The 20716-nt window shown below is 41.8% G+C and overlaps 1 protein-coding gene across 1 annotated transcript in view; it reads left to right on the top strand.

Annotated features, from left to right (window-relative positions):
• PDS5B (PDS5 cohesin associated factor B) overlaps nucleotides 1-20716 on the top strand; it is an 890287-nt gene that overhangs the window by 192035 nt on the left and 677536 nt on the right. The window contains exon 6 of the mRNA XM_053708457.1: nucleotides 7467-7593. Coding sequence (XP_053564432.1) covers nucleotides 7467-7593 — 127 coding nt within the window. The remainder of the gene's footprint in view (nucleotides 1-7466; nucleotides 7594-20716) is intronic.

Here is a 20716-nt window from a genome sequence, read left to right as displayed (position 1 = left end):
CCAAGCCAGCTTGGAGACCAATGCAAGGCTGGAACAAGGGAAAGCAGGCCAAGAAACCTGCCACTGCTACCAAGACAGCATGAAATGTTGGCCCCCGATCCGGGACCGGATCTGGTGGGGGGCAGACTCTCTCTCTTCGCTCAGGCTTGGGCAAGAGATGTTCTGGATCCTTGGGCGCTAGAAATAGTCTCCCAAGGTTATCTTCTGGAATTCAAGGGACTTCCCCCAAGGGGGAGGTTCCACAGGTCTCAGTTGTCTTCAGACCACATAAAAAGACAGGCATTCTTACATTGTGTAGAAGACCTGTTAAAAATGGGAGTGATTCATCCTGTTCCATTAAGAGAACAAGGGATGGGGTTCTACTCCAATCTGTTCATAGTTCCCAAAAAAGAGGGAACGTTCAGACCAATCTTAGATCTAAAGATCTTAAACAAGTTTCTCAAGGTTCCATCGTTCAAGATGGAAACCATTCGAACTATTCTTCCTTCCATCCAGGAAGGTCAATTCATGACCACGGTGGATTTAAAGGATGCGTATCTACATATTCCTATCCACAAGGAACATCATCGGTTCCTAAGGTTCGCATTCCTGGACAAGCATTACCAGTTCGTGGCGCTTCCTTTCGGATTAGCCACTGCTCCAAGGATTTTCACAAAGGTACTAGGGTCCCTTCTAGCTGTGCTAAGACCAAGGGGCATTTCTGTAGTACCTTACTTGGACGACATTCTAATTCAGGCGTCGTCCCTTCCTCAAGCAAAGGCTCACACGGACATTGTCCTGGCCTTTCTCAGATCTCACGGATGGAAAGTGAACGTGGAAAAGAGTTCTCTATCTCCGTCAACAAGGGTTCCCTTCTTGGGAACAATAATAGACTCCTTAGAAATGAGGATTTTTCTGACAGAGGCCAGAAAAACAAAACTTCTAGACTCTTGTCGGATACTTCATTCCGTTCCTCTTCCTTCCATAGCTCAGTGCATGGAAGTGATCGGGTTGATGGTAGCGGCAATGGACATAGTTCCTTTTGCGCGCATTCATCTAAGACCATTACAACTGTGCATGCTCAGTCAGTGGAATGGGGACTATACAGACTTGTCTCCGAAGATACAAGTAAATCAGAGGACCAGAGACTCACTCCGTTGGTGGCTGTCCCTGGACAACCTGTCACAAGGGATGACCTTCCGCAGACCAGAGTGGGTCATTGTCACGACCGACGCCAGTCTGATGGGCTGGGGCGCGGTCTGGGGATCCCTGAAAGCTCAGGGTCTTTGGTCTCGGGAAGAATCTCTTCTACCGATAAATATTCTGGAACTGAGAGCGATATTCAATGCTCTCAAGGCTTGGCCTCAGCTAGCGAGGGCCAAGTTCATACGGTTTCAATCAGACAACATGACAACTGTTGCGTACATCAACCATCAGGGGGGAACAAGGAGTTCCCTAGCGATGGAAGAAGTGACCAAAATCATTCTATGGGCGGAGTCTCACTCCTGCCACCTGTCTGCTATCCACATCCCAGGAGTGGAAAATTGGGAAGCGGATTTTCTGAGTCGTCAGACATTGCATCCGGGGGAGTGGGAACTCCATCCGGAAATCTTTGCCCAAGTCACTCAGCTGTGGGGCATTCCAGACATGGATCTGATGGCCTCTCGTCAGAACTTCAAAGTTCCTTGCTACGGGTCCAGATCCAGGGATCCCAAGGCGGCTCTAGTGGATGCACTAGTAGCACCATGGACCTTCAAACTAGCTTATGTGTTCCCGCCGTTTCCTCTCATCCCCAGGCTGGTAGCCAGGATCAATCAGGAGAGGGCGTCGGTGATCTTGATAGCTCCTGCGTGGCCACGCAGGACTTGGTATGCAGATCTGGTGAATATGTCATCGGCTCCACCTTGGAAGCTACCTTTGAGACGAGACCTTCTTGTTCAGGGTCCGTTCGAACATCCGAATCTGGTTTCACTCCAGCTGACTGCTTGGAGATTGAACGCTTGATCTTATCGAAGCGAGGGTTCTCAGATTCTGTTATCGATACTCTTGTTCAGGCCAGAAAGCCTGTAACTAGAAAGATTTACCACAAAATTTGGAAAAAATATATCTGTTGGTGTGAATCTAAAGGATTCCCTTGGGACAAGGTTAAGATTCCTAAGATTTTATCCTTCCTTCAAGAAGGATTGGAAAAAGGATTATCTGCAAGTTCCCTGAAGGGACAGATTTCTGCCTTGTCTGTGTTACTTCACAAAAAGCTGGCAGCTGTGCCAGATGTTCAAGCCTTTGTTCAGGCTCTGGTTAGAATTAAGCCTGTTTACAAACCTTTGACTCCTCCTTGGAGTCTCAATTTAGTTCTTTCAGTTCTTCAGGGGGTTCCGTTTGAACCTTTACATTCCGTTGATATTAAGTTATTATCTTGGAAAGTTTTGTTTTTAGTTGCAATTTCTTCTGCTAGAAGAGTTTCAGAATTATCTGCTCTGCAGTGTTCTCCTCCTTATCTGGTGTTCCATGCAGATAAGGTGGTTTTACGTACTAAACCTGGTTTTCTTCCAAAAGTTGTTTCTAACAAAAACATTAACCAGGAGATTATCGTACCTTCTCTGTGTCCGAAACCAGTTTCAAAGAAGGAACGTTTGTTGCACAATTTGGATGTTGTTCGCGCTCTAAAATTCTATTTAGATGCTACAAAGGATTTTAGACAAACATCTTCCTTGTTTGTTGTTTATTCCGGTAAAAGGAGAGGTCAAAAAGCAACTTCTACCTCTCTCTCTTTTTGGATTACAAGCATCATCAGATTGGCTTACGAGACTGCCGGACGGCAGCCTCCCGAAAGAATCACAGCTCATTCCACTAGGGCTGTGGCTTCCACATGGGCCTTCAAGAACGAGGCTTCTGTTGATCAGATATGTAGGGCAGCGACTTGGTCTTCACTGCACACTTTTACCAAATTTTACAAGTTTGATACTTTTGCTTCTTCTGAGGCTATTTTTGGGAGAAAGGTTTTGCAAGCCGTGGTGCCTTCCATTTAGGTGACCTGATTTGCTCCCTCCCTTCATCCGTGTCCTAAAGCTTTGGTATTGGTTCCCACAAGTAAGGATGACGCCGTGGACCGGACACACCTATGTTGGAGAAAACAGAATTTATGTTTACCTGATAAATTACTTTCTCCAACGGTGTGTCCGGTCCACGGCCCGCCCTGGTTTTTTTAATCAGGTCTGATGTTTTATTTTCTTTAACTACAGTCACCACGGTACCATATGGTTTCTCCTATGCAAATATTCCTCCTTAACGTCGGTCGAATGACTGGGGTAGGCGGAGCCTAGGAGGGATCATGTGACCAGCTTTGCTGGGCTCTTTGCCATTTCCTGTTGGGGAAGAGAATATCCCACAAGTAAGGATGACGCCGTGGACCGGACACACCGTTGGAGAAAGTAATTTATCAGGTAAACATAAATTCTGTTTTTGTGTCGTTATAATTGTAAATTGGTAATCATAGGGAAAATTACCTGCAAGGGAGCATAAGGATAATAACTTGGCGCTAATCTTAATCTAACCCAAACATAAAGAATCCAAAAAGCCGGCTGCTCCTCCTAAGACAGCATGAAGGGGCAGCCCCCGATCCGGGACCGGATCTAGTAGGGGGCAGACTCTCTTTCTTTGCTCAAGCTTGGGCAAGAGATGTTCAGGATCCCTGGGCACTAGAAATATTGACCCATGGTTATCAATTGGAATTCAAGGACTTTCTCCCAAGAGGGAGATTTCATCTTTCAAAGTTATCTACAAACCAGATAAAAAGAGAGGCGTTCTTACGCTGTGTAAAAGACCTTTAGACTATGGGAGTAATTTGTCCAGTCCCAAAATTGGAACTGGGACAGGGGTTTTACTCAAACCTATTTGTGGTCCCCAAAAAAGAGGGAACGTTCAGACCCATTTTGGACCTCAAGTGTCTAAACAAATTTCTAAGAGTTCCATCATTCAAGATGGAGACAATATGAACAATTTTACCAATGATCCAGGAGGGTCAATATATGTCTACCGTGGACTTGAAGGATGCTTACCTTCATATTCCAATCCACAAGGATCATCATCAGTTTCTAAGGTTTGCCTTCTTGGATAAACATTATCAGTTCGTGGTTCTTCCCTTCGGGTTGGCTACAGCACCCAGAATCTTCACAAAGGTTCTAGGGTCTCTCTTGGCGGTTCTCAGACCGCGAGGGATAGCGGTGGCGCCTTATCTGGACTATATTCTGATTCAGGCGTCTGCATATCATCTGACAAAATCTCACACGGACACTGTGTTGTCTTTTCTGAGAACTCACGGCTGGAAGGTGAACATAGAGAAGAGTTCACTTGTCCCACAGACAAGGGTTCCTTTCTTGGGAACTCTGATAGACTCGGTAGCCATGAAAATATTTTTGACGGAGGTCAGAAAATCAAAGATTCTAAATACTTGCCGAGCACTTCAGTCCATTCCTCTGCCATCAGTGGCTCAGTGTATGGAGGTAATTGGATTAATGGTAGCGGCAATGGACATAGTTCCGTTTGCTCGCTTTCATCTCAGACCACTGCAGCTGTGCATGCTCGGACAGTGGAATGGGGATTATGCGGATTTATCTCCTCAGATAAATCTGGATCAAGAGACAAACTCTCTTCTTTGGTGGTTGTCGCCAGATCATCTGTCCCAAGGGACTTGTTTCCGCAGACCCTCGTGGGTGATAGTGACAACGGATGCCAGCCTTCTGGGCTGGGGTGCATTTTGGAACTTTCTGAAGGCTCAGGGTGTTTGGACTCAAGTGGAGTCTCTTCTTCCAATCAATATTCTGGAACTGAGAGCAATATTCAATGCGCTTCAGGCGTGGCCTCAGTTGGCTTCGGCCAAATTCATCAGATTTCAGTCGGACAACATTACGACTGTGGCATATATCAATCATCAGGGGGGGACAATGAGTTCCTTAGCGATGATAGAAGTATCCAAGATAATCCGTTGGGCGGAGGCCCACTCTTGTCGTCTGTCAGCGATCTACATCCCAGGAGTAGAGAACTGGGAAGCGGATTTTTTAAGTCGACAGACTTTTCATCCGGGGGAGTGGGAATGTCACCCGGAGGTATTTGCCTCATTGATTCTCAGATGGGGCAGACCAGAGTTGGATTTGATGGCATCTCGACAAAATGCCAAGCTTCCAAGATACGGATCCCGGTCGAGGGATCCTCAGGCCGAACTGATAGATGCCTTGGCAGTGCCTTGGTTGTTCAGCCTAGCTTATGTGTTTCCACCGTTTCCTCTCTTCCCACACGTGATTGCTCGAATCAAACAGGAGAGAGCATCAGTGATCTTGATAGCGCCTGCGTGGCCACGCAGGACTTGGTATGCAGATCTAGTGGACATGTCCTCTCTGCCACCGTGGAAACTTCCATTGAGACAGGACCTTCTCATTCAAGGTCCATTCCAACATCCAAATCTAATTTCTCTTCAGCTGATTGCGTGGAGATTAAACACTTGATTTTATCGAAGCGAGGATTCTCTGATTCGGTCATCAATACTTTGATACAGGCTAGAAAGCCTGTCACTAGAAAGATCTATCATAAGATATGGCGTAAATATCTTTATTGGTGTGAATCCAAGGGTTACTCATGGAGTAAAGTTAGGATTCCTAGGATTCTGTCTTTTCTCCAAAAAGGATTAGAGAAAGGGTTATCAGCGAGTTCCTTAAAGGGACAAATTTTAGCTTTGTCAATTCTGTTTCACAAACGTTTGGCAAATGTGCCAGATGTTCAGTCTTTTTGTCAGGCTCTATCTAGAATTAAGCCTGTATATAGACCTATTACTCCTCCCTGGAGTTTGAATTTAGTTCTTTGAGTTCTTCAAGGGGTTCCGTTTGAACCTATGCATTCCAAGATTGTTGTCTTGGAAAGTTCTGTTTTTAGTTGCTATTTCTTCTGCTCGAAGAGTTTCTGAGCTTTCAGCACTACAGTGTGATTCTCCTTATCTCATTTTTCATTCTGATAAGATAGTTTTATGTACCAAACCTGGATTTCTTCCTAAAGTTGTTTCGAATAGAAATATTAATCAGGAAATTGTTCCTTCATTGTGTCCTAATCCTTCTTCCAAGAAGGAGCGTCTGTTACATAACTTGGACGTGGTCCGTGCCTTAAAGTTTTACCTACAGGCAACTTAGGATTTCCGTCAATCATCTTCATTGTTCATTGTCTTATTCTGGAAAGCGTAGGGGTCAGAAAGCTACGGCTACACCTCTTTCTTTTTGGCTGAGAAGAATCATCCGCCTGGCATATGAGACTGCTGGACAGCAGCCTCCTGAAAGAATTACGGCTCATTCTACTAGGGCTGTGGCTTCCACATGGGCTTTTAAAAACGATGCATCTGTGGAACAGATTTGTAAGGCTGCGACTTGGTCGTCCCTTCATACTTTTTCCAAATTTTACAAATTTGATACTTTTGCTTCTTCTGAGGCTATTTTTGGGAGAAAGGTTCTTCAAGCAGTGGTGCCTTCCATTTAGGTTCCTGTCTTGTCCCTCCCTTTCATCCGTGTCCTATTGCTTTTGGTATTGGTTTCCCACAAGTAAGGATGAAATCCGTGGACTCGTCATATCTTTGTAAAAGAAAACTAAATTTATGCTTACCTGATTAATTTCTTTTACGATATGACGAGTCCACGGCCCACTCTGTTATTTTAAGACGGATTTATTTTATTTTTTGTAAACTTCAGTCACCTCTGCACCTTTTTTAGCCTTTCCTTTTCTCTTCCTATAACCTTCGGCTGAATGACTGGAGGTGGATGGGAAGGGAGGGGCTATATATACAGCTCTGCTGTGGTGTTCTTTGACACTTCCTGTTAGCAGGAGGTTAATATCCCACAAGTAAGGATGAAATCCTTGGACTCGTCATATCGTAAAAGAAATTAATTTATCAGGTAAGCATAAATTTACTTTTTTTAAAGCAACAACCTAATGAAATGGGTTGAGCTTGTAGGCATAATCTCATTACTTTATCACATTGTGTACATATACATGCTTTGTTATCTGTTGGTAAACCAAAGACCAACACTTGTAGAGAACAATGGAAAAAATAACATTTTATTGCCTTATCTCGTTTATACCCCAATGGGAGTGTAATCTTCTCTGCTGGCTGTTTACACACCTTAACTATAGCTTGGACCTAAGACCAGAAAATTTCAGAATAGGTGTGGATACCACAGGCTAAATCAACTATTTCAAATGCCAATATAAGGGTAAAGGAAATATGTGTAAACAATTTAACACTCCAGCAGGTAAAGTGGATCATTGGGAGCACATTAAAGGGGAGAAACATTTTTATTAAACTGTCCCTTTAAGGAAACTATTGTGTAAAAGCTTGTTTTACTCTTTTAATCTGAATAATCTGTACACATTTCCTGTAAACAAAAAATTTTTATGCTCTGCCTACATAACAATTATTGATAGGTTCTCTGTCTCAATGTACTTAATTTCAGTAATGGACATAATCAAAAAGTTCACATGCACATGGTGGATCTAATGAGCTCTATCATATGTGAAGGTGACACGGTTTCTCAAGAGCTGCTGGATTCTGTCCTAGTAAACTTGGTGCCTGCACACAAGGTAAATTTTGTTTCCAGTTTTAAATATTTAACTATAACATTTGTTATAAACAGTTATAAATTGCGTATTCTAAGCCACTAGAGCAGAAGTCACCAGAAGTTATCTTACTTCATCCTCTTCATAGTGAATGGGGTAGGTAGGACTAGGCTGCTTCTTCTCTTTTTTTTTTTTTTTTATTATTTATATTATCCAAGCATTATGTATATCAGACAAAGTAAAGAATTGAATTTACAACTCACATTTTGCATTTTATTATAAAACATTACCACCCTGTTATACAGTAATCAAAAAGTTGAAATAATTGATATATGGTGATCTTTGCAATCTGGAAAATATTGTTGCTTGTTTCCTCTTTTTTTCCCCCCTAAAAAATCATGTAGTTATCAAAAGCTGTTGATTAAAGGGACACTGTACCCAAATTTTTTCTTTTGTAATTCAGAAAGAGCATGCAGTTTTAAGCAACTTTCTAATTTATTCCTATTATCAATTTTTCTTCGTTCTCTTGCTATCATTATTTGAAAAATAAGGCATCTAAGCTTTTTTTTTTTGTTTCAGTACTCTGGACAGCACTTTTTTATTGGTGGATGGATTTATCCACCAATCAGCAAGGACAACCCAGGTTGTTCACCAAAAATGGGCCGGCATCTAAACTTACATTCTTGCATTTCAAATAGATACCAAGAGAATGAAGAAAATTTGATAATAGGAGTAAATTAGAAAGTTGCTTAAAATTTCATGCTCAATCTGAATCACAAAAGAAAAATTTTGGGTACAGTGTCCCTTTAATATTGAGTGTTATTAAATGGTTATATAATGTTGTTGAACAGCCACAATTAAATACTTAAAGGGACACTAAACCCATTTTCTTTCATGTAATTGGCAAGAGTCCATGAGCTAGTGACGTATGGGATATTCAATCCTACCAGGAGGGGCAAAGTTTCCCAAACCTTAAAATGCCTATAAATACACCCCTCACCACACCCACGATTCAGTTTTACGAAGTTTGCCTCCTATGAAGTTGGTGAAGTAAGTTTGTGCTAAGATTTCTACGTTGACATGCGCTTCTCAGCATTTTGAAGCCCGATTCCTCTCAGCGTACAGCGAATGTCAGAGGGACGTAGAGAGTATCACCTATTGAAGGCAATGATTTTCCTAACGGGGGTCTTTTTCATAGGTTATCGGTCGTAGAGATTCATCTCCTACCTCCCTTTTTATATCGACGATATACTCTCATATACCATTACCTCTACTGATAACTGTTTCAGTACTGGTTTGGCTAATCTGCTATATGTGGATGGGTGTCTTTTGGTAAGTATGTTTTTATTACTTAAGACACCTCAGCTATGGTTTGGCACTTTATGCATATATATAAAGTTCTAAATATATGTATTGTACTTTTATTTGCCATGAGTTAGGTTCATGTATTTCCTTTTGCAGATTGTCAGTTTCATATTTGGGGAAAGTTAATATTAAGAAATATTTTTCTTACCTGGGGTTTAGTCTTTTTTTTTTAATTGACTACTTTGTTTTAAATTGCCTGCTGACTTAGGCTTGTGGGTGCGCCAAATGCTACACTTTATTGCGTCATTCTTGGCGCGAGATATTTTTGGCGAGCGAGAGGCACGTCCGTTGATGAAAGTTCGTCATTTCCGGCAACGTAATTGACGCAGAGGTTCACACAGGGTTGCGTCGTTAGTGACGTGAGTGTGTCATTTCCAGACATGGTTGGAGGCAAAAAAATTTACAGTTGTGCGTCATACTTGGCGCCAAATTTTTTTCATTTATTGCCCCATTGCTTTTTGCCTCTTGCCTTTTTCTATCTCAGAGGGCTATGCTATTTGCATTTTTTTCCAAATCCTGAAACTGTCATATAAGGAGATTGATCATTTTGGTTTATATGTTGTTTTTTCTTTTACATACTGCAAGATGTCTCAATCTGATCCTGCCTCAGAAGTATCTGTTGGAACTTTGCTGCCTGACATCGGTTTTACCAAAGCTAAGTGCATTTGTTCTAAAATTGTGGAAATTATATCTCCTAATGTCATTTGTATTAGTTGTCATGATAAACTTTTACATGCAGAGAATGTATCCATCAGTAATAGTACATTGCCAGTTGCAGTTCCTTCAACTTCTAATGTACATGATATACCTATGAATTTTAAAGAATTTGTTACTGATTCTATTCAGAAGGCTTTGTCTGCATTTCCGCCTTCTAATAAACGTAAAAGGTGTTAAAAATTCTGATAAAGTTGATGCAATTTCAAATGACCGACAACATAATGATTTATCCTCCTCCTGATTAGGATCTATCTGATTCAGAAGATCCTTCCTCAGATATTGACACTGACAAATCTACTTATTTATTTATATAAAGTATATTCGTTCTTTGTTAAAAGAAGTGTTAATTACTTTGGATATTGAGGAAGCCAGTCCTCTTGACGTTAAGACTAGTAAACGTTTAAATGCTGTTTTTAAACCTTCCTGTTGCTATTTCTGATATGATTTCTAAGGAATGGAATTAGCCAGGTACTCTTTTTATTCCTCCTTCAAGGTTTAAAAAATTGTATCCTTTACCAGCAATTTCTATAGAGTTTTGGGAAAAGATTCCCAAAGTTGATGGGGCTATAGTACTTCTTTTAAAGACCCTTTAGATAGGAAACTTGAATCTTATCTAAGGAAAGCCTATTTATATTCAGGTCATCTTCTTAGGCCTGCAATTTCTTTGGCTGGTGTTGCGGCTGCATCAACATTTTGGTTGGAGAATTTCGCAACAAGAATTGGATTCTGACATATCTAGCATTGTTCGCTTACTGCAATATGTTAATCATTTGATTTGTGATGCCATTTTTGATATCAAAATTAATGTTAGATCCATGTCTTTGGCTATTTTAGCTAGAAGAGCTTTGTGGCTTAAATCTTGGAATGCTGATATAACATCTAAGTCTAGATTACTATCTCTTTCTTTCCAAGGTAATTATTTATTTTGGTTCTCAGTTGGATTCTATTATTTCAACTGTTACTGGGGGAAAGGGAGTTTTTCTGCCTCAGGATAAAAAAACCTAAGGGTAAATCTAAAGCTTCTAACCATTTTCGTTCCTTTCGTCAAAATAAGGAACAAAAATCTAATCCTTCCCCCAATGAATCTGTTTCCAATTGGAAGCCTTCCTCAAATTAGAATAAATTCAAGCCTTTTAAAAAACCAAAGTCAGCCCCTAAGTCCGCATGAAGGTGCGGCCCTCATTCCAGCTCAGCTGGTAGGGGGCAGATTAGGGTTTTTCAAGGATATTTGGATAAATTCTGTCCAAAATCTGGATTCAGAGCATTGTCTCAAGGGTATCGAATAGGATTCAGAGTAAGACCTACTGTGAGAAGATTTTTTTCTCTCGCGTATCCCAGCAAATCCAGTAAAAGCTCAGGCTTTCCTGAAGTGTGTTTCAGACCTGGAGTCTTCAGGGGTAATCATGCCAGTTCCTTTTCAGGAACATGGTCTGGGGTTTTATTCAAATCTATTCATTGTCCCAAAGAAGCTAAATTCATTCAGACCAGTTCTGGATCTCAAAATTTTGAATCGTTATGTAAGAGTACCAACTTTCAAGATGGTGACTATAAGGACTATTCTGCCTTTTGTTCAGCAAGGACATTATATGTCTACAATAGAATTGCAGGATGCATACCTTCATATTCCGATTCGATTATCAGTTCCTGTGATTTCTCTTTTGTAGACAAGCATTACCAGTTTGTTGCTCTTCCATTTGGCCTAGCAACAGCTCCAAGAATCTTTTCAATCAGAGAGCAGAGTATTGCAGCGTTTCCTTATTTGGACGATATCTTGGTACTAGCTCAGTCTTTACGTTCTGTAGAATCTCACACAAATCAACTAGTGTTGTTTCTTCAAAGACATGGTTGGAGGATCTATTTACCAAAAAGTTTCTTGTTTCCTCAGACAAGGGTCATCTTTTTAGGTTTCCAGATACATTCAGTGTCCATGACTCTGTCTTTAACAGACAAGACACGTTTGAAATAGGTTGCAGCCTGTCGGCACCTTCAGACTCAGTCATTCCCTTCAGTGGCTATGTGCATGGAAGTTTTAGGCCTCATGACTGCAGCATCGGACACGATTCCTTTTGCTCCTTTTTACATGAGACCTCTCCAGCTTTGTATGCTGAATCAATGGTGCAGGGATTATACAAAGATATCACAATTAATATCCTTAAATCCCAATGTTCGACACTATCTGACGTGGTGGTTAAATCACCAGCGTTTTAGTTCAAGGGGCTTCCTTTGTTCGGCCAACCTGGACTGTGATCACTACAGATGCAAGTCTTTCAGGTTGGGGAGCAGTCTGGGGATCTCTGACAGCACAGGGGGTTTGGAAATCTCAAGAGGCGAGATTACCAATCAATATTTTAGAACTCTGTGCTCTTCAGTTTTGGCCTCTGCTGAAGAGAGAACCGTTCATTTGCTTTCAGTCAGACAATATCACAACTGTGGCATATGTCAATCATCAGGGTGGGACTCACAGTCCACAAGCTATGAAAGAAGTATCTCGGATACTTACTCCTGTCTAATCTCTGCGGTGCATATCCCAGGTGTAGACAATTGGGATGCGGATTATCTCAGATGTGGGGTCTTCCAGAGATAGATCTGATGGCCTCTCATCTAAACAAGACACTTCCCAGATACCTGTCCAGGACTAGGGATGTTCAGGAGGAAGCAGTGGATGCGCTGACACTTCCTTGGTGTTATCATCTTGCTTACATTTTCCCGCCTCTAGTTCTCCTTCCAATAGTGATCTCCAAAATCATCATGGAAGAATCGTTTGTGTTGCTGGTGTCTTCAGCATGGCCACACAGGTTTTGGTATGCGGATATTGTTTGGATGTCCAGTTGCCAACCTTGGCCACTTCCGTTAAGGCCGGACCTACTGTCTCAAGGTCCGTTTTTCCATCAGGATCTCAAATCTTTAAATTTGAAGGTATGGAAATTTAACGCTTAGTGCTAAGTCATAGAGGTTTATCTGACTCAGTGATTAATACTATGTTACAAGCTCGTAAATCTGTCTCTAGAAAGATTTATCTAGTTGGGAAGACTTACATTTCATGGTGTTCTTCTCATAAATTCTCTTGGCATTCTTTTAGAATCCCTAGAATTTTACAGTTTCTTTATTATTATCGGTTATTAGTAGAGCGCCAACAGATTTCTTCAGGATGGTTTGGATAAGGGTTTGTCTGCAAGTTCATTGAAAGGACAAATCTCTGCTCTTTCTGTTTTATTTCACAGAAAGATTGCTAAGCTTCCTGAAATTCACTGTTTTGTACAGGCTTTAGTTCGTATTAAGCCTTTCATTAATTCAATCTCTCCTCCTTGGAGTCTTAATTTGTTTTTGAAGGTGTTACAGGCTCCTCCATTTGAGCCTATGCATTCTTTGGTCATTAAACTTCTTTCTTGGAAAGTGTTGTTCCTTTTGGCTATCTCTTCTGCTAGTTTGAGCTATATGCTCTTTCTTGTGAATCTCCTTTTCTGATTTTTCATCAGGATAAGGCGGTTTTGCGGACTTCATTTAAATTTTTACCTAAGGTTGTGAATTCTAACAACATTAGTAGAGAAATTGTTGTCCCTTCCTTGTGTCCTAATCCTAAAAATTATTTGGAAAGATCTTACATTCTTTGGATGTGGTAAGAGCTTTGAAATATGTTGAAGCTACTAAAGATTTCAGGTAGACTTCGAGTCTATTTGTTATATTTTCTGTTCCTAGGAAAGGTCAGAAGGCTTCTGCTTTGCTTCTTGGTTATAGCTTTTGATTCAAGCTTTTGATTCATCAAGCTTATTTGGAGTCGGGTCAGACCCCGCCTCAGAGAATTTCAGCTCATTCTACTAGATCAGTGTCCACTTCGTGGGCTTTTGAGAATGAAGCTTCAGTTGATCAGATTTGCAAAGCGGCAACTTGGTCCTCTTTGCATACATTTACTAAAATCTACTGTTTTGATGTATTTGCTTCTTCAGAAGCAGTTTTTGGTAGAAAAGTTCTTCAGGCAGCTGTTTCAGTTTGATTCTTCTGCTGATGTTTTAAGTTTTTCTTGTCATTAAATAATAAACTTATAATTTGGGTTGTGGATTATTTTTTCAGTGGAAAATGGCTGTTTATTATTTTTATCCCTCCCTCTCTAGTGACTCTTGCGTGGAGTTCCACATCTTGGGTATTGATATCCCATACGTCACTAGCTCATGGACGCTTGCCAATTGCATGAAAGAAACATAATTTATGTAAGAATTTACCTGATAAATTCATTTCTTTCATATTGGCAAGAGTCCATGAGTCCCACCCTTTTTATGGTGGTTATGATTTTTTGTATAAAGCACAATTATTTCCAAATTCCTTTGTTGATGCTTTTTACTCCTTTCTTTATCACCCCACTACTTGGCTATTCGTTAAACTGAATTGTGGGTGTGGTGAGGGGGTGTTTCTATAGGCATTTTGAGGTTTGGGAAAGTTTGCCCCTCCTGGTAGGATTGTATATCCCATACGTCACTAGCTCATGGACTCTTGCCAATATGAAAGAAATGAATTTATCAGGTAAATTCTTGAATAAATTATGTTTCTTTTGCATGATGTACTGAGTCCACGGATTCATCCTAACTTGTGGGATATTGTCCTTCCTGACAGGAAGTAGCAAAGAGAGCACCACAGCAGAGCTGTCTATATAGCTCCCCCCTTAACTCCACCCCCCATTCATTCTCTTTGCTGGCTCTAAGCAGGAAAAGTAAAGAGAAGAGGTTTTAAACTGTTAGTTTTATTTTATCTTCAATCAAGTGTTTATTTTTAAATGGTACTGGTGTTGTACTATTTACTCTCAGGCAGGACATAGATGAAGATTTCTGCCTGGAGGATGATGATCTTAACATTTGTAACTAAGGTCCACTGCTGTTCCCACAGAAGCTGAGGAGTACAGGAAAACTTCAGTGTGAGGAACGTTTTTTTGCTATACAGCAACGAGGTATGTTCAGTCATATTTTCTGCAGAGACTGTGTTAACTCAGAAAGGCTGACAGTGTCCCCATTAGGGGAAGGGTAAGCAGTAATCCTAGTGTTATCAGAGGTTTTTACTAGCTTGCATAAAGGGTTATTTTTTTGTGGGCACTCAGTTTATGTGAATTTGGGACAAACGTTTTTGTGTCTGGGAGTAACGTTTTCTGTTTTATGGGACATTTGCTTGAGGATTCTTTGGGGTTGTTTATAACCCACATGGCTTTCAGGCAGGGTTTGTTAGTTTTGTGTAGGCCCCAGCAACATCGAGTGAGGTGGGCGGGGCGTACATTTACAAGCAGCAAGCAACTTCTCCTGAGGTCCTGAGAGTCTTCTGAGGGACTAATTGAAGCTTTAAACCCCATATTATCGCTTCCTAAGGGCAGGTAGGGCCACAGCAGAGCTGTGACAAGGTGCTAATAGGGGTTTTAACTGGTTTTAGACAAATTTCAATCCGGTTTTTTCATTTGGGGGTTTATTGCTTATTAACTTGTGGTGCAATCCTTCTAAAACTTAGTGGGCACACTGTTAAATTTCAGAAAAATTTAAGCAATTTTAACCTGTTTTGCAGTTTGTGTATGCCTTTTTTTTCTCTTAAAGGCACGGTACCGTTTTTGCAAATTGTGTTTTTTTCATTAAATAAAGTGTTTTTCAAGCTTGCTTGCTTTATTACTAGTCTATTAAATATGTCTGACACTGAGGAAACTCATTGTTCAATTTGTTTAGAAGCCATTGTGGAACCCCCTCTTAGAATGTGTCCCACTTGTACTGATATGTCTATAAATTGCAAACAGCATATTTTGACTTATAAAAGTTCGGCATTAGATGATTCTCAGACAGAAGGAAATCGGGTTTTGCCATCTAGTTCTCCCCAGGTGTCACAACCAGTAACGCCCGCACAAGCGACGGCAAGTACTTCTAGTGCGTCTAATTCTTTCACCTTGCAAGATATGGCTTCAGTTATGAATACTACCCTCAGAGGTTTTATCTAAGCTGCCTGGGTTGCAAGGGAAGCGCAGTAGCTTTGGGTTAAGAACAAATGCTGAGCCTTCTGACGCTTTAGTAGCCGAATACGATATTCCCTCACAATGTTCTGAAGTAGGGATGAGGGATTTGCTGTCTGGGGGAGAGATTTCTGATTCAGGAAAGATGTTCTCTCAGACAGATTCAGATATGACGGCATTTAAATTTATGCTAGAGCACCTCTGCTTATTGCTCAGGGAGGTTTTAGCTACTCTGCATGATTGTGACCCTTTTGTAGTTCCAGAGAAATTGTGTAAAATGGACAAATATTTAATGGTTCCTGTTTACACTGATGTGTTTCCGGTCCCTAAAAGGATTTCGGACATTGTTACTAAGGAGTGGGATAAACCAGGTATTCCGTTCTCTCCCCCTCCTGTTTTTTTAAGAAAATGTTTCCCATATCTGACACCATAAAGGACTCATGGCAGACGGTCCCTAAGGTGGAGGGAGCTATTTCTACCCTGGCTAAGCGTACAACTATACCTATTGAATACAGTTGTGCTTTCATTGATCCTATGGATAAAAAATTAGAGGGTCTCCTAAAGAAAATTTTTGTTCATCAAGGTTTTCTTCTTCAACCTATAGCATGCATTGTTCCTGTAACCACTGCAGCTGCCTTTTGGTTTGAGGCTCTAGAAGAGGCTCTTCAGATGGAGACCCCACTAGATGATATTTTGGACAGAATTAAGGCTCTTAAGTTGTCTAATTCTTTTATTACAGACGCCGCTTTTCATCTTGATAAATTAGCGGCTAAGAATTCAGGTTTTGCCATTTTAGCGCGTAGAGCGTTATGGCTTAAGTCCTGGTCAGCTGATGTGTCATCTAAATCTAAGCTTTTGTCCATCCCTTTCAAAGGTAAGACCCTATTCGGGCCTGCATTGAAAGAGGTCATTTCAGACATTACTGGAGGGAAGGGTCATACCCTCCCTCAGGATAAGTCAAATAAGACAAGGACCAAACAAAATAATTTTCATTCCTTTCGAAACTTCAAGAGTGGTCCCTCTACCTCTTCCCCTGCTGCAAAGCAAGAGGGGAACTTTGCTCAATCCAAGCCAACCTGGAGACCTAATCAGGCTTGGAACAAGGGTAAACAGGCCAAAAAGCCTGCTGCTGCTGCCACTAAGTCAGCATGAAGGGGTAGCCCCCGATCCGGGACCGGATCTAGTAGGGGGCAGACTCTCTCTCTCTCTCTCTCTCTCTCTCTCTCTCTCTCTCTCTCTCTCTCTGCTCAGGCCTGGGCAAGAGACGTTCAGGATTCCTGGGCAGTAGAAATTGTAACCCAGGGATACCTTCTAGATTTCAAGGATTCCCCTCCACGGGGGAGGTTCCATCTTTCTCAATTGTCTGTAAACCCGACAAAAAGAGAGGCGTTCTTACGCTGTGTAGAAGACCTTTTTACCATGGGAGTGATCTGCCCAGTTCCAAAAGCGGGGCAGGGGTTCTACTCCAATCTGTTTATAGTTCCCAAAAAGGAGGGAACCTTCAGACCAATTCTGGATCTCAAGATCCTAAACCAATTCCTAAGAGTTCCATCTTTCAAGATGGAGACCATTCGGACTATCTTACCATTGATCCAGGAGGGTTAATATATGACCACCGTGGACTTAAAGAATGCGTATCTGCACATTCCTATCCACAAAGATCATCACCAGTTCCTCAGGTTCGCCTTTCTGGACAAGCATTATCAGTTTGTGGCTCTTCCTTTCGAGTTGGCCGCGGCGCCGCAAATCTTCACGAAGGTGCTAGGGTCCATTCTGGCGGTTCTAAGGCCACGGGGCATAGCAGTGGCGCCTTATCTAGACATTCTAATTCAAGAGTCGTCCTTCCAACTAGCCAAGTCTCACACGGACTTAGTGTTGGCCTTTCTAAGGTCTCACGGGTGGAATGTGAACGTAAAAAAGAGTTCTCTTTCTCCCCTCACAAGAGTTTCATTTCTAGGGACTCGGATAGACTCGGTGGACATGAAAATATTTCTGACGGAGGTCAGGAAATCAAAGATTTTGTCCACCTGCCGAGCTCTTCATTCCATTCCACGGTCGTCAGTGGCTCAGTGTATGGAGGTAATCGGACTAATGGTAGCGGAAATGGACATAGTTCCGTTTGCTCGCTTGCATCTCAGACCACTGCAACTATGCATGCTCAATCAGTGGAATGGGGATTGTTTGGATTTATCTCCTCAGATAAATCTGGATCAAGAGACCAGAGACTCTCTTCTTTGGTGGTTTTCACAGGATCATCTGTCCCAGGGAATGTATTTCCGCAGGCCAGAATGGGTTATAGTGACGACAGACGCCAGCCTTCTGGGCTGGGGTGCAGTCTTGTATTCCCTGAAAGCTCAGGGTTTGTGGACTTGGGAGGAGGCTCTCCTACCGATAAATATTCTGGAATTAAGAGCGATATTCAATGCTCTCCAGGCATGGCCTCAGCTGGCTTCGGCCAGATTCATCAGGTTTCAGTCGGACAACATCACTACTGTGGCTTATATCAATCATCAGGGCGGAACAAAGATTTCCTTAGCGATGATAGAGGTCTCAAGGATAATCCAATGGGCAGAGGCTCACTCTTGCCATCTGTCAGCGATCTATATCCCAGGTGTAGAGAACTGGGAAGCAGATTTTCTAAGTCGTCAGACTTTTCATCCGGGGGAGTGGGAACTCCATCCGGAGGTGTTTGCTCAGCTGGTTCGGCTATGGGGCACACCAGAGTTGGATCTGATGGCGTCTCGTCAAAACGCCAAACTTCCTCGTTACGGGTCTAGGTCAAGGGATCCTCAGGCTGTACTGATAGATGCTCTAGCAGTAATCCTGGTTGTTCAACCTGGCTTATGTGTTTCCACCTTTCCCTCTCCTTCCACGTCTGATTGCCAGAATCAAACAGGAGAGAGCATCAGTGATTTTGATAGCGCCTGCGTGGCCACGCAGGACTTGGTATGCGGACCTGGTGGACATGTCATCCCTTCCACCATGGTCTCTGCCATTTAGACAGGACCTTCTGATTCAAGGTCCATTCAAGCATCCAAATCTAATTTCTCTGCAACTGACTGCTTGGAGATTGAACGCTTGATTCTATCAAAGCGGGGTTTCTCTGAGTCAGTCATAAATACCTTGATTCAGGCTCGAAAGCCTGTTACCAGGAAAATTTATCATAAGATATTGCGTAAATATTTTTTTTGGTGCGTATCCAAAGGCTTCTCCTGGAGTAAAATCAGGATTCCTAGGATTTTGTCTTTTCTCCAAGAGGGATTGGAGAAAGGATTATCAGCTAGTTCCCTAAAGGGACAGATATCTGCTCTGTCTATTTTGTTGCACAAGCGTCTGGCAGATGTTCCAGACGTTCAGGCTTTTGTCAGGCTTTAGTTAGAATTAAGCCTGTTTAAACCTTTTGCTCCGCCATGGAGTCTAAATTTAGTTCTTAGAGTTCTTCAGGGGGTTCCTTTTGAACCCATGCATTCCATAGATATTAAGCTTTTATCTTGCAAAGTTTTGTTCCTAGTTGCTATCTCTTCAGCTCGAAGAGTTTCTGAACTATCTGCATTACAATGTGACTCTCCTTTTCTTGTATTCCATGCTGATAAGGTGGTTTTGCGTACCAAGCCTGGGTTCCTACCTGAGGTTGTTACTAACCGGAATATCAATCAAGAAATTGTTGTTCCTTCTCTGTGTCCTAATCCTTATTGTAAGAAGGAACGTCTGTTGCACAACTTGGACGTGGTTCGTGCTTTGAAATTTTATTTGCAGGCAACCAAAGATTTTCGTCAAACATCTTCTTTGTTTGTTGTCTATCCTGGAAAGCGTAGGGGTCAAAAGGCTACGGCGACTTCTCTTTCCTTTTGGCTGAAAAGCATCATCCGTTTGGCTTATGAGACTGCTGGACAGCAGCCTCCTGAAAGGATTACAGCTCATTCTACTAGAGCGGTAGCTTCCACATGGGATTTTAAAAATGATGCTTCTGTTGAACAGATTTGTAAGGCTGCTTCATACCTTTTCAAAATTTAATAAATTTGATACTTTTGCTTCTTCGGAGGCTATTTTTGGGAGAAAGTCTTTGCAAGCAGTGGTGCCTTCCGTTTAGGTTCCTGTCTTGTCCCTCCCTTCATCAGTGTCCTAAAGCTTTGGTATTGGTATCCCACAAGTTAGGATGAATCCGTGAACTCGGTACATCATGCCAAAGAAAACAAAATTTATGCTTACCTGATAAATTTTTCTTTTGCGATGTACCGAGTCCACGGCCCGCCCTGTCTATTCAAGACAGACAGTATTTTTTTATGTAAACTTCAGTCACCTCTGCACCTTATAGTTTCTCATTTTCTTCCTTGGCCTTCGTTTGAATGACTGGGGGGTGGAGTTAAGGGGGGAGCTATATAGGCAGCTCTGCTGGGGTGCTCTCTTTGCTACTTCCTGTCAAGAAGGACAATATCCCACAAGTTAGGATGAATCCGTGGACTCGGTACATCGCAAAAGAAAGAAATTTATCAGGTATGCATAAATTTAGTTTTTTTAATTGTTTGAAATGTCTTGAATAAATGTTTCTTTCCTAAGACATGGAGAGTCCAGAACGTCATTCCAATTACTAGTGGGATATTCACTCCTGGACAGCAGGAGGAAGCAAAGAGCACCCCAGCAGAGCTGTTAAGTGTCACTTACCTTACCCAAAACCCCCAGTCATCCTCTTTGCCTCTTTCAATGGAGGACGTGAAGTTGAAGATATTTATTCCTTTTATTGGCACTTTTCCCTGCAAGAAAGGATTTGGGTTTAGCTGTGTCCACATTAGTCTCTTGAGTAAGAGTTGTGGTGGCTTTTAAGAATTTATGGTGAGGTTGTCCTTACTCTGTTTTCGAACATATTTGCTGCCCTAGTTATAGGAAGCCAGAGTTGGTTACTCTGTTCTTTCTTTTTCTACAGGTCTCTAAGGAGTATGTGTCCTTTCATGCCTTGTAAGCCGTCTTCTTGCCCAACAGCTGAATATGCAAGTAAGTGCTTTTGTCTTCTAGGTATTGTAGATTTGCACTTTCAAATTTTAAATCTGCATTTTTCTGAACTTGGGAAAAATGTTAAGCAATTTCCCACCTTGGTGCTAA

Source organism: Bombina bombina, chromosome 3 (assembly GCF_027579735.1).
Source record: "Bombina bombina isolate aBomBom1 chromosome 3, aBomBom1.pri, whole genome shotgun sequence".
Classification (NCBI taxonomy): Eukaryota; Metazoa; Chordata; class Amphibia; order Anura; family Bombinatoridae; genus Bombina; species Bombina bombina.
This window is presented reverse-complemented; position numbering and strand designations above follow the sequence as displayed.